This window comes from Poecilia formosa, unplaced genomic scaffold (assembly GCF_000485575.1).
Source record: "Poecilia formosa unplaced genomic scaffold, Poecilia_formosa-5.1.2 Scaffold18, whole genome shotgun sequence".
NCBI classification, from domain to species: Eukaryota; Metazoa; Chordata; class Actinopteri; order Cyprinodontiformes; family Poeciliidae; genus Poecilia; species Poecilia formosa.
The window spans coordinates 1,763,409-1,778,055 of NW_006799957.1; the positions used below are offsets into that span (position 1 = coordinate 1,763,409).

The window sequence follows — 14,647 nt, forward strand, 5'->3', positions numbered from 1 at the left end:
CATCCACTTTGGCTCGTGTGTCTCATCTTCTCTTTGACAATACTCCATAAATCCTCTGAGGGTATTTAGATAGCTGAATCTGCTGTTCTATAAAGCATAACCACATGGTTATTGAATCACCTTCCTGTGCCTTTGGTGTTGTCAGGTGTCCAACAGTATGGACAACAGTCCTGATGTCCATACTTATTGAATTCTCCAATCTCCAAAAAATGTCCTTCAAGACTGGTTTTCCCTAACTGAACGTTTTTCTACCACACTTCCTCCTCCCACTTAACTTTCCATAAATGTGTTTGCAATTACAATTGCTTCTCATTGTTAACGAATATGAAGTCAGAGATCTTTCCCATAAATTTCTTTGCTCACATTTTTCAATTTGAATTTATCTACTTTAGATTGAATACTGCTCATTAGCATTAACCAATACCAAAATGAGAAGTAAAAAGCTCTTGAAAAATACTCCCTTTGTGTATATTGACTTATTAAATAGCTAAATATAAATAAACTGTAATCATACTGACTTGCACCAAATAGTAATCGCATTGCAGCACTAATTCAAAACCATACAAAAATTAAGCAAACCGAGACAAAAATCTTCTGCAAATTATTTATAACTGCAAAATGTGTAACAAACTGTTTTCATAAATACAGGCATTTGACGAAGAATGATCTAAAAAAGTTCACTTTCTATCACACAAACAAATAGTTTTTTATTAAAAAAAATAGACAAACTGAAGGGAGTCCAACACCAATGGTATTTTTATAAATTTGCATATATCAAAATATTAACCAGAATTAAATTTCTCTTTTAAAATAAAATGATAACTTATAGAAAGAACAGTTCCAAACTTTTCTTCAAATAAGCTGCTATACATGGACAAACTTGCATTGTTTAACAATTGCGCACCACACCACATTGTGTAAAGAGGTCAGAAAAATAAAATAAGCGCTAAAAGTTGGGTTGAGTCGAGAGAGCAGCAAACCCATTTTGTTCCTTGTATAAATTAGTGTCTTTTCAACCTGAGTCAGAAAATCAATGCAATATTTTAGTTAATTATTCTGAAAAAGTAGATAATTTGCAAGTAGTTTAAATCTACAGAAAAAACTAGTGACTGAAAAGAAAGCTGACACAAAAGAGGCTCCTTAAATCGTTTTCTCTGCATTCAGTCGAGCTTTGCTCGTTGATAGCTGTGGGGGGTCTTATTGTTAGGAAAGGCAAAAAGGAGCCACTGCCGAATAAAAACGCCAATTATTGACTGCAATCTTCTGTTCTCAGACTCTCAGCCGTCTCTTCCTTTCACTCACACCACCAAAACTGTACAAAGACATGAACAACAATATAATAAATTCAGACATCACTCGTGCTTATCACAATGCCTCAAATGAGTGCAGATTGTGCTACAGTGTGAGCAAACCCAGACAGAGCACAACTCGCTCTCGCAGCTCAGGTTTCTTTTGTAAACTAGGTTTCTTTCTCAGACTTAATCTGGTGGAGCAAAATCATAATTTAGCAAAGAAAAGAGAAGCTAAACGATGGTAATGTAAGGCTGATAAATGTTTTTTTGACCAACACTCTTTAGCTCCCTGATGGCACATTAGAAGTGCTAAGCATGTTTTTGGGAGGGAGAATGAGCAAAACATGACTATAATCCACAAAATCTTTCAAAAAAAGAAAAAAAAGACGAAGCACAGGATGACCCAGTGTGGTGGATATGTGTACTTTCTTTCTGTATTCACACCTGCACAGACATGGAGAAATAACTCATGTTATTATATAAGAACTGGATGTTTAAAGTTTTTCTGCTGGCGGACGGAGCAGTCCAGTAGTGCTGAGAAGGCTGTGTCACAGTGCAACCAGTGCTCTGTGCTGCTAGTGCTTTGAGCTCAATTCGCACACATTTTCTGTTAGGAGTCTTTCAGCATGTTAATGCGTGCAAAGATTTTGAGTGCAGGTCCCAGCTTAATGTTCATAGTGCTCATCAGGTGGTCCTCCTTCAACAGGAGCAACGCCTGTCCGTCAATCTCCTGAGAGCGAAACTCGTCGGCGATCTCCTGACAACCTGTCCGGGCAGCAGAGAAACGCATTAAAAACACGATTCCAGGACGCAGGAGTTCATGAATCTCCCTGCTTTAGCACTACCAACCTGGCAGAGAACGGATGAACTCGTAAACCTCTTCCACGTTCCACTTGGCGGGGTCGTTGGGTAAAAAGCGCTCGTTGAGTAAGGCAGCGTCTCTCCCGGCGCAGGCCTCTGGCTCTGAGGTCCTGCTCGGTTGCCGGTGGACGGGGACTTGGGCCGAGGCTGGAGCAGGAGCGCGAGGTCCAGAGCTGGCCGCCGACAGGGGAGACGGCGGCCCTTCGTAGCTGGACATGTCTGAACATGGGCTGGACTCCTCCTGACTGGGTTGAGAGGCGTGTGGCGAGGAAATAGAGCCTCCCTGGGTCTGCTGTGGTCGTGGCGGCGACATTTTCTGAAAAGGAAAAAAATTCATCAAGTGATGTAGTTCACTGAGAAAACTAAACTAAGCAGGAGTCAAACCTATAGCACAACTGCTAAAAAATTCTTGGATTGATAACTGCCTCAAAGATTTAGGTGTTCTTTGACTAGCTACATGAGGCATAAGTTCTGTCAAATAAACATTTTAGGCAAGTTCTAAACACTGTGCTTGATATTCCCACTGAATTTCAGCAGTAATACACAGAGGTTCTGGGTCCACTCAGTTCTTTATTCTCTATTTATAAGATGTGAAGTGACCAGAAAATCCCAGACTGATCACCAACAAAGGTCACTCTAGATTAAAAAGCAGTTAATGACCCATTAAGACAGAGGCAGACAATCAGTTCATCCAAAGTTCATAAAATTAAAGGTGCAAAAAGTAAAAGGGTATAAAGCACGTTGTGAAGTAGTTCTAAAGGTTTTATGAGGGAAAAATGCACTTATGAGTCTTTTTACCTGCTTCTTAGCTTCTATACTAGAGCGGCCATGAGGTCTTTTACGCCAGCGATTTGTTGTTTTGTTCTTCTCTGGCCGGAAAAGTCCAACCCGTTTTGTGCAGCCCACGTTGTACCTGTTCAAAAAGAGACTCCACTTAATAAATATGTCCTAATACAAAGCTGAATAGATTTATAGTTGGCATACACTGCATAAAAGAAAAAAAAATACATTTCTCTGTCTGACTAAACCTTCCTTTCTTGTTTCAGGTTAGTTAAGATCATCAAGTTTATATCAATTTGTCAAATATCAGAATTTTTTTAAACACTCATGCACATCTGACCTTTACTACTAGGGTGAAACTGAAGACCCTTTTAAGTCATGTTTTTATTACATTGTGTACATAGATTCTTTATACCCAACAATGAACTGCATGGCTCTAACACAGAATGGTGGGTTGAAGTCATGGCAACAATATTATGCCCCTGAAAAGCCTCATAATGTAGTCCAGAACCAGTAACCACTGTGGTTACAGGTTTGCATGTTCTGGAGCGTCACAATTCACTTACTGATGCTTTGATTTATTGTTATTTTTCCATAATGTCAAACAAGTAAGCGGATGTACCTTAAAATACATCTACAGCTGTGCCTTGATATAAGTTTTATCAGAACCTTGATGCCATGACAACACCATCAGGAGATTTCTCATTTTATTTAAAGAGACAGTTCACTTATTGTACCATCACCATCAGACTTCATGGAAATTTAAAAAAAATCCAGTTTTTTCTCAGATGTTATGTCAGACAGTGTTAATAAAAATGTTTTGCATATTTTATGCTATGCATAAATATCTGTCAAAATATTTTTTAGAGTTTATACATCAATGAAGATTTAGCAAATATTTAGCTAACTTACCTCTTTGCACAAACCACAGAGCAGAACCTTTTTGAACCCTTGAAAGTGTATGCAAAGTCCACCCAGCCACAGTACTCGCAGGTCAGCTTGGGTTCTTCTTTTTCTGTGCGGAAATATGCAGCATAAGTAAAACTACCAGTTGTCAATTAACAGATTTACACTTTAAAAATTGATGCCTGGATTCTAACATCAAAATAATATTGAAAAGTATAGTTTTTGAGTTCAACTACCTAATATTTGAATTCCTTTTGAGTTTACAACAAACTTTACAAAAAAAACAACAAAAAAAACTGAGTAACGAGCAAACATGAAATCGGATGCAACATCCTCTGGTGAGAGGACGTCGTATTATTCGGCATGTTGCTTCAGATTGGCTGGGAGCCACATGCAGGGTAATTGGGTTGGTGAGGAGATGCATATGCATGAAATTAGGCAGGTAGAAGAGCCTTCGTTCTATTTATGACACGGCAGCAAGCAGCAGGTGAACCGAACTGTCACCATTGTGAGCCTGATTTCACAAATTTCACGCCTTTCTTGAAGATGTACGCAGGAAACGTGGGAACAGAGAGTGGGATAATCCACTGCTGTAACAGGATGAACCAACACAAATAAAAGTAGACAAACTGTTCAGCTTTAATCTGTTTGGTCTCACCTGGCTGGTTCATGTCCTCGGGCTCCGAGTCAGTGTTCGCTGCATTGCTGACGGGAGTTCTGTCGGGGTCTGAGGACAGCTGATGATCCAGTTTCTTTGGGCTGTCGATGAGAATTGGCAGACGCTCCACCTGGAGTCAGAATTAAAACCTTTACAAAACGGAGCAACATGAAGAAGTGCATTTTTCAGGAATGAAACACAGAAACAGAGATCAGTAAAACCTGGTGACTGCTGAGTATTTGACAATGGTACCACTATGCTTAGTCGACCACAAAACTCATCTGACCTTACACTTCAAGCAGAAACTATGGAGTACTGTCAAGAGAAACTGAGATACACTTGACTTCCTCACAGATTGCCTCTATGCCACACTGTATTATGAAGTTACCATTGCAAAATGAGTCATGATTAATCAAATTCAATTCAAAAATACTTTATTGATCCAAAAGGAAAAGGAAATATTATCATAAAGAGTTAGTTTGGAAGTTGATGCTGCAGGCAGGAAAGGGCTCCAGGAGCAGCAAGTGTTGCACTGGATCTGAATAAGTGTTTGACTGAAGACTGTTGCTGTATAACGGCTTCATGATGGCCATGGCATGCTAACAGCTCAGTTTTCAGGTATTCCACAGTGGCATGTTGTGGATGATGCAATCCCTTATTAGTAAGCACTGCTAATCCATGTCATTTGCTGTTGCCTCTGTCTCGCTGCCCAGCCCTTTTAACCATACAGTCAGAGTTTGGGATATGATCTTTGCTCATCATAATCAATGGAAGAGATGTTCTGAACTGGTCCTGCTCTGCATTCATAAAGTCTCCTGTTCATAGTCCAGGTTTAGAGCTTCTGATATGCTAATTAGTTGGTTCCAGTTGTAAAAACAATGCCTTCTTCTCACAGTGATGCATCATAGCAACCGTCCAAAGGTTAAAAAATAAGGGCACAAATATAGCCGCACAGCGGCAAAACAGAACTAAGATAGAACTAGATGCAGCCACCATGTGCAATTCAGTATATGCGATCAATAAAGTACTGGCTGATGGTGTATATTATGTATTGCAGATTGTTTGCAATTGGCTGATATATCTGGATTAAAACCACTTTTTCAAATCAGTTTGATTCAAGTTTCTTATTTTCTGATTAACTGAATTCTGGGTTTGATAACCTAAAATGAACATACATAAATGCATGAAAAATAACACTAGAAAGCATATGTTCTAACTTCAGTTTTTTAATCAAAGTACTAAAATAAAATAACTTTTCAATTATATTCCAACTTATTAAAATTCACCTGTTGTCTTATCAACAAAGTTAAAGCAGATCATGCAGTGACTTTCATCCTGATGCTCAAAGCAGCATGTACAGTTTATTTCTATCAATGTACAAGCTGAGAGTTTCAATATTTTAACATTTTTGTTTTAATAAGTTATTTTTAGCATTTTAGCACACGTGGGTCAAAAATATATTGACAGAGGCATTTACACTCACTGTCCAGAAGGAGGCAGACAATGTAAAGACTTTGAATCATTGTCCAATAGAATTTACACTTTTTAAATTAGTTTAAAAAAAATGTTCACTATGCAATAATGTTACACATACAGAGATATTTGACAAATCTAAAGACAAAGCATAAACTTTAAAGTACATGTGACAGATTAGGGGCGATTTTAAAAAAAATCTTAGTAGGAAGTAAACAGTGCAGGCAGTTAAGCTTGTACACCTCCATCCATCTGTATGCTGCCACCAACACAGGCCCTCATCTCCCTTTAATTAAAGACTGATTCAAGCCGCCACTGTGAGCTGTCACTACAAGCACCAACAGAGGGTTTGTGTTCGCCTGCTGACAGCTCCCTGCAGGCATGTACACTGGAGAACGTGCCGGCTCTTGGTTGTTTACCGTGTTTCTCTGCCAGTAAATCTGAGGTCGGGGGCACTTACACACACAGGGAACGGCTCAGCTCCCTCCTGGATGACGAAGCCTTCGATGACATGCGTGAGAACCTGGGGCTTGACTATGGCCTGCGGCGGTTTGTTCTCTCCATTTTGCGGCGCGCTGCCCGTCACAGTAGGCGCCTCGCTCTCATTTCCAGAGGTCATGGCCGGAGGTGGGGTCCCAGGTGTTGTAACTGGCCTCTTGGCTGAGCCCCCTCCTGACCGGGAAAAGGACACATTTCATGTTTTAAGTGAAACAGCAGAGAAATGTTTGTGTTTTAAATTGGATTAGAGACTTGGGGATTAAAAAAAAATGTCAGAATTGTTTCAGAAATGTTAAAAAGCACCAGAGCACATATAAGTGGGTTTGGTATGATACCACTGAAACACATTTGATATGTCATCTAGGAATGAAAGTTGTTATATAGCTTATATATCAATTATATCTCAGCATTAAATCAATTATTGAGCATAAGTACTAAATATATTCCCTAGAAGACTTGCACTGTAATATTTCTTAAAAGTTTAAGTTTTCTCCTTTAATAAAGATCACGGATGTTTATAAGTTTCCATTAAGCAATTTAATACAATTCCGGATATGATCGAAATAAGTGCTCTTGCTTACGGAGGTAAAACCTTCAGATTTTTTTAAAACCGCAGGATAATCTGATATTAATGTAAATGACGTCATCTTGTTGTTACTGACTTTACAAACAAGCATCGGCATTGCATTGTGTATTAGCATGACCGTCAGATCCACCTGCTTGCTCATTAAAACATCGCTTCCGGCGGTCAAAAGTGAACTTTTACCATGTTTAACAATTCAATGAACAATAAGCACGCAGCTATCTCCATCCAACCATTTGAGTCGTGCTGATAAAAGCTGTGTTTATCGGATAAAAAAGCCACACAAGCGAAAGTAAACATCAAGATCCCGTCACCCTACAGTCACCCGCGCTGAATGAGAGCTTTCTTACCGCGCAACTTCCGCGCTGTTCAGACGGAAAACATGTGCCGTGTTGTGTGTTTTGTTGTTCTAATGATCCGAGTCAGAGCAACACACGGGGCAGCTGCACAGACCGAGAGCGACTTAAAGCTGCAGCGGCGCTTCTTCACACCCCGCTAATGAAAAGTCTGAAAGCAGGACCCGCCTCCGCCGTTTCCTCCCACAGCTCCTCCAGCTCAAGCTGCAGAGATCAACACTTTTCCACCGGGAAGCACCGAGCAAACAGCCTTCACTTCCAGACTAAACAACTGAAAATATTTTTTTCGACTCCGAGTCTCCGGTGAGCAGGGCCGTAAATAGGGCTTTAAAGTTTATGAGCCCCCTGCTCCAAACTCCCCACCCCACTAAATAACACCATTGTCTTCACTTCTTGAGAAGGAGTGAAGGATACATTTCCCTGATGAAAAAATGTCACTGCTTGAGTGCTGAATCACTGACAAAGCCAAGTAATTTTAAATATATTTAATAATGAACTCTAACTATGTTTTAGATCAAGCTTCAGTAACTTAACTCATTAAAAATTAATAAAATAAAACGTCATACTGACAACTGAAAATATTTGGAAGCACATTTAAGATCTTTATTTCAGTGGATTTTCAGTATGATGTTAATTCAAGCTGCAATCACAAAGAACACCAATCTCTTTTTCAAATAGATTCAAAATTCAATTAAAAGAATCTGTTTAACCCAAAGGGAAATTAAATGAGACTAGCAACTCTTATCCAAGTGTCTTCATGGATTTGTTGTGGATGGTGATGCTGTGGGCAGGAAAGCTATGCAGTAGCAGTCAGACTGACAATAAAATTGAACAAGCCTCTGACTGAAGATCATTGCTGTAGGACAGTCTCATGACATGCTAACAACTCAATTTCTGGGTGGCAGAGACGCTGTTCCACAGTAACATGTCCTGGATGACTCCACCAGTTTTTGAGAAACACTATGGAAACAATCTATGGTTGGAAAGCAGGGCAGAGAAAGATGATGAAGGAGGGAATATGATCCTTGCTCATTATAATCAATACAAGAGATGATTTCAACTTCCTCTTCTTCGCTCTGTTCTTTGGTGCAGCTCTGGATTCAGAAAGGCTCTTTTTCAACTTTTTTGGGATTTGGGGTCAAAGTTCAGGTATTATTTGAGCTTTTGAGATGCTAATTAACTGCTCCTAGTTTTAAAAGCAACTCTTTCTTGCCACAGTTATGCATCATAACAATTATCCGAAAGTAAAAAGATAAGAGCAAAATTCCTCTCAGCTCAACTTTCCAAACATGCATCCTCTCAACCTGAATAAAATTATGACCAAAAGTCAACAACAAAAAAAAATAAACTAGAACAAACAAAGCCACTCCAACATTCTGCCACAATAAACAGCAATTTTACAAAGAACATATTCTATCAAGTATGACAAGCTGGATTGTCAATAATACTGCAATACTGCTTCTAGCACTGGTTTCACCATCTTTGCATCATCTTTGTCAAGTATGAACATCTAGCTGGAATGAGGCTCCCTCCAACTGGGTGAATAACTTTGCATGCAAAGTGTGCATTCATGACATCTGAAAAAACAACAACAAATATTGCACTCCAAACAATATTTTGTAATATGTTTAACTGGATGATATATTGTGCAACTCTTCATTAGTCAAAAACAGTTCTGTGCTATGCTTTCCATTTTTAGCATGGCTTGGCATTTGTACACACACAAGGGTGCTAGCGAAGAAGCCAAGGAGAAAAATGACAGAAAGTAGTCTTAAAAGGTTGTACAATCATAAAAGTTGATTTCCAAAATTAAAAGAAGCATTTTGGGATGTGTGAATGGAAGTAAAAGCGAGGTTAATGTCGGATTCTACAGTAGAACGCCCTGGGCTGTTGAACAGCATCTTAATAAAAGTACTCTACTGAAATTAGCTTGATCATGAGAATGTGTAAATACCTTCTCACACCGTTGCATAAGGATGTCAGTTCTGTCTCTGGGAAAAAAAAGAAGCTGATTGTAATGGTAAAACCAGGCTGGTTTGTAGATAGACAGGTGACTTTAAAAGCTCTCCATTCTCTTAGCCTTTTTCTTTCTTCATGGATTTTACGTCAGGCTTCACTTTGCAATGAGTTCCATGTTGGCCCAGTTGTTAATACAGTGTCAGAGAAATGCTAAGCTATTTGACTACAGCATCATCATCTTTGCATAACCTTAATAAACTAGTGAACACTTTGTATCTGAATAATCCATCTAAAAAAATGATGTAGTGCACATTTAGCACAAAATGAAGCAACTCCAACACTGCAGCAATTCTTTTTTTAGCTGATGAAGTTGAATATCTGGGGGTTTCTGCATAAAAGCATCTAAAAGTGTTTAACTAAATTATACATGCAGCTCTTTGGATTTCACACACATTATTCAAAGACATGAAATCCACTCTTGCGAAATGGGAAGAAAAAAAAAAAACATGACTCAAGCAATCAACTGCCCCTATGGTATATTGCTGAACCAAACCCAAACTTAAATGTCAGAGAGGCAAATGTGGATTTTCCTCTCTGACATTCATAAAAAATATTGTCTCGGAATGATATAAATAATCTGCTATTTGAGATCTGGGCTCATATTTGGAGAAAAGAAGTTTTTTTGAAATCTTGATGTAAATCATTCATAATATATAACAATATATATATAAAAGTAAATTAGTATGCAAGCAAAACTTATAAGCACCAGTAGCACACCCTCATTCCAATTTTAACCTAAAAGCATACATGCACAAAAACAAAAACAGAATGATTTCTGATTGAAAACCTTTTAAAAGACAAGCAGCAGCTTACTGGGGAAAGGTTTTAGCCATCGTAGTGAATTCTGCTGAGCTTTTACCTTGTGCAGGGACAGGTGGGGTCGCAGCGTTAACGTTGGGCTGTTCTCCAGGCTTGAAGGGCTGTGATGGAGAAGACGCAGGTCGTTGCTGCTGCTGCTGCTGTTGTTGCTGTTGTTGTTGTTGAGTGGACGGAGTTTGACTTGTCTCCCTCACTACTAATGAGGTTGGCTTATCTTTACTGTCCTGGACAGGTCGTGAGGTCTAAAATAGGCAGAAAGAACAATAAAAATGAGTGCAAATGTGAGAACAGAAACTAAAAGATTCAGGGATAATCTTAGAGAGCGAAAATCCACAAGGAGAATATTACAACAAGAATCTGATGACCCAGAAGATTTCAGTGACTTCTACCTCCAAAACATCTGTCTTGAATGAGAAATGCAGAATCTGTGAGATGTAGCAACAACAGCTTTTGTTTCTCTTGTTAGAACTTTTCAGCCAACACATTTTAGAAAAAAATAAAATCTTTCCAGATGAAAAGTATCACTGTAAAACTCAATGCAAAAATAAAGTATATTTTCTTTTAGTCTCAAGGTTTAGAACCAGAATATAATGAAGATGATCTGGCCTATTCTAGGTTTAAAATTGTTTTAATCCAACAACAGATTCCATGTTATTTGGATATTTCCTTATAATCCTTCCCAGATTGATGGACAGCAATGATTGCTTCTTCAAGTTCATTGATGATGTCTTTCCTTCGTGTCACTGAGTTGCTACACATCTGTCTGTTCCAGATTAAGATCCGATTAATTTAATTATATTCAGATAATTTCAAACCTTTGAACTGGTAGAGGGTGTAATTTGAGTTTTGCCAAAATTGTACAATAAAACAAAATAGTACATAAATTAATCTCTCATTCTTTCACATGCGGCAGAAAAGGAATATAGTGAGTAATTAGTAGTAGATCCGCAAATTACATACCGCTGGCTGTATTTGCAGGTTGATGGCAGTGAGTTGGACTGGCTGGGCTTTGGCTTGGTTGAGTGGGGAGTGAAGAGCGTGGGAGCTGAGGGTGGAGTGGAAGATGGTGGCCTGCTGGCTGGGAGCGGAGGGCTGGTGAGGCGCAGGTTTGGGTAGAACAGGCACGGGGTGCTGTGACGGCTGAATGGAGGCAGTCTGCAGCAGCTGGCCCGTCGTCCTTTGGGAACCTTGGCTCTGTTGGACCACAAACTGCTGCTGCTGTTTGTGCTGCTGAACCAGCGAATGAGGTTGGATCTGGGTGTACGCTGGAAAAAGAACAGCAGCTCCTTAAGGCACCTCTGTTCTGTCCCAAACATTAAGCACTTAAGCTTGTAGCAATTTAAAGGAAAACGGCTTCACTAACTTATTACAATTTCTTCCACAGATCCTTTTCTTTCAAATTTATATAAAGAATAGTTGGTTTTACTTATAAAAATGGGTTTAAAGCTTGTAAACAAAGACACCTTACCCTTTCTCCCTTTATCTACAGGGCATTATCCACTACCTTTGATGAGTTGCAAAGTAATTACAGTTGAGAAAATGTGAGGAGGAAGCGGAAAGTGAATTGCAGCACTTTGCCTCGGGCTCAGACAGTGAAAAATATAGAGGTTTGTACAAACGATCTCATTTCGTAGTGCTGCCTTCACCTGTGTGCCCCCCTGTTGACAAGATGTAATAATAGGAGCATGTTGAAAGGTCCACCGACAAATCCAATGTTGGGTTTTGACCTGACCATTACCCACAAATTGTCTCAAAACGGCCTGTCAGCACCTGTCTGTGCATTGTAGGTGAAGAGACATCCTGAGATCATAACTTGCCCTGAAGCCACAGACACAGCACATCAATCTTGTATTGTGGCAACATGTGAAAATGGGATGGTGTTCTGCGGAAGTAGCCTCGGGCTGCTCTAATATTAGAAAGACCTCAGGAAGAAACCCGCTGAGCCGACTGTCCGTGACACTTTTATAGAGTCTGTAGGCCCCAACTTCTCTCCCTCCACTTTGATCTCCAGCAAATCCCCCAGGAAACATTAAACCTAATAACCATGGTGCTACTACTAAACCCAATCAAGGAATGACTTACTACTCCAAAGTGCTGCTTGGTCGCTCCTGCTGTACAACCTGTGTGAACATGGAGGTGTGCCGCATCATGTTGATAAACCTTCACAATAAATCTGAGAGTGGAAAATTGCCAAGTTAATCAGCGATTGTCCCAGATCCCCCTCGTGCCACCCTCCTCTCCCTGTTCTTTTCACGATGCTTTGTGTGGAATCGGCTCCATCTGGTTTCAAAGTTCCCCTGTGAGGCATTAACCGCAGTCTGTATCCTGCTGTGGAAAATATAGATGTTTTTTTTTCTTGTCCTATCCAACAGAGTTGGCATGTCTATAGGGGTTTTAATACGATACAATGGGCTGGAAAATGTTTTCTTTCTCACATGGTGAGACGGGGGAACCCGCTGACAGGAGATGGAGGCAGCTGTGGCGAACATGGAGAACCTTAAGTGAATATTTAGAATGAATTAGAGGAATATGACTGTGAGCTTAGCATGGATGGATACAAACAACTGCGCTGCAAATAAATAGATGGTAACTTAAAATTGAAAGCAATGTAGGGCATAATGAACATCCACCAGCCCATAGAATACCAACAATAACAAAGGCATTTCTGTCTATTGGGAAAAAAAAATATTGTTATCATTACAAATAATTTAGACAGTAATGTGATTTAACATATGTCTGTAAAAAAGTGTATATCATCTTAAAGGGATCCAAGATTAGTTATAAAAATAGGCCTTATTTGGGAATTTTTTTATTTTAGATGTAAAAATACAGTGATAATGATGTAGGTTATTTAGTTTTTATAAATTTTAATAAAATATTTTATAAATTTTAATGCTGCTTCTATGCAGCAAACTAAAAACAAACTGGTGAAAAGTTGTTGAGCTACAGAGCGTTACACATTCAACATTTAGAGACAACACAACAAAAACATTCATTCTACTTCATTAATGTTTTATTTTTTAATGCAAAGAAGTGCATAACTGTGTAGTGAAATGAACTGCCTTTTATTTTCTTCTTTTTTTTTATTTTTTACAAATGAAAATCTGAAAAATGTGGTGTTCATATGTAGGCGTCCCCTGAGAGTGATTGCGCAAAACCCAACCTCTCTGTCATTACGGCTCAAAATCTTTTGGGTTATGTCTCTACCAGCTTTGCACATTTAGAGAGTAAAGTCTGTTTTTTTTTCTTCTTTGCCAAAAAAACTCAAGCTTATAAGATTGATTAGATTTGTTTGACAGTGTCTAATCTCTAAATTTAAAGTTTTACCACGGATTTTCATTTGTAAACACGTCTGGACTTTGACTGGATCATTTTAACACACATTTGCTTTGATCTAAATCACCCCAAAGTAATGCTTTCTGCACCAGTTTAAAGTCTTTTGCAGCTGCTAACAGGTTTTCCATCAGGGTTGTCCTACATTTAACACTATCCATCTTCCAATCAGTGCTAACCAACTTCGTCTTTTGTATGTGAGCCAAATAGTTGAATTTGGCCCAGTTCAGCCAAAGGAAATAGGACTTCTTATGTCTCCCTTCTTCCAACTCTCACACTCAGGCCAAAGCTATGAAGTGCAAGATAATCATTTTCCAAGAGGCTTAGCTTTTTTTAATGATTCACACTGTCCTTGCCAACCCGTCAGTTTAGGTGGAAGACAACTTATTGGTAAGTTTGTAGTTGTGCCAAACTTCACTTCAGTGTTTGATGATGTATTAAACATGTGAGATGTTCAAAGCATGATATAGGATCATATAGGGTCCAACAGGGCTGCAAAAAGACTATTAGTCAGATCCATCTGCGTCTGCTCCATCATTTTGGACTCTATGCCTGCCAACGGTCCATTTGCTTTGTGGGTCGTTTCCTTAATGTGGTTCACACACGACAAAACAATACCCTGCCACTGGACATTGATTATTTTTTCTCAAAACAAAGAGCGCCTGCAAGAACTGTTCTGGAATCAAACAGACGCTCGCTTCGTCACGAGATTCCCAGACACTGTATGAGTAAAGTAGGAGGATTTCTGAATCGGTACCTGCCAGATTCAATCTGCTCTCTCAATATATTCTGACAACTCTGTCAAACCTTTAATGAGAAGTCTCAGAAGAGAAGCAAAAACTGATGTAAAAACCATCTCTCCTCGAATATTTTGGATTAATGTCTACAATGATGCCGCTCCCTTCAAACGCCCACACACATGCAAATCATGCAATCCGTTTTATGCAGCAGTGAGTCCAACTCCCCCAAAAGGAATATTTTAATAGCTGTACAACTGTGAATAACAGTTGTACGGCTGTTGTGCAATGTCCGGAAACTGAGAACAGTATACATTCCATTCAGTATCTGC

General features: G+C 39.2%; 1 protein-coding gene across 2 annotated transcripts in view; it reads right to left on the reverse strand.

Moving 5' to 3' along the window:
• Nucleotides 1-590: 590 nt before the first annotated feature.
• The window catches only part of phc2b (polyhomeotic homolog 2b (Drosophila)), a 32,940-nt gene continuing 18,883 nt past the window's right edge, over nt 591-14,647 (reverse strand). For both annotated transcript variants that reach the window (XM_007546952.2, XM_007546951.2), the window contains 8 exons: nt 11,206-11,510; nt 10,286-10,487; nt 6,431-6,642; nt 4,498-4,627; nt 3,846-3,948; nt 2,952-3,066; nt 2,142-2,469; nt 591-2,057 (listed from right to left, as the gene is read on the reverse strand). In XM_007546952.2, the coding sequence (XP_007547014.1) occupies nt 1,903-2,057; nt 2,142-2,469; nt 2,952-3,066; nt 3,846-3,948; nt 4,498-4,627; nt 6,431-6,642; nt 10,286-10,487; nt 11,206-11,510 (1,550 nt within the window). In that variant the 3' untranslated portion in view covers nt 591-1,902. The remainder of the gene's footprint in view (nt 2,058-2,141; nt 2,470-2,951; nt 3,067-3,845; nt 3,949-4,497; nt 4,628-6,430; nt 6,643-10,285; nt 10,488-11,205; nt 11,511-14,647) is intronic.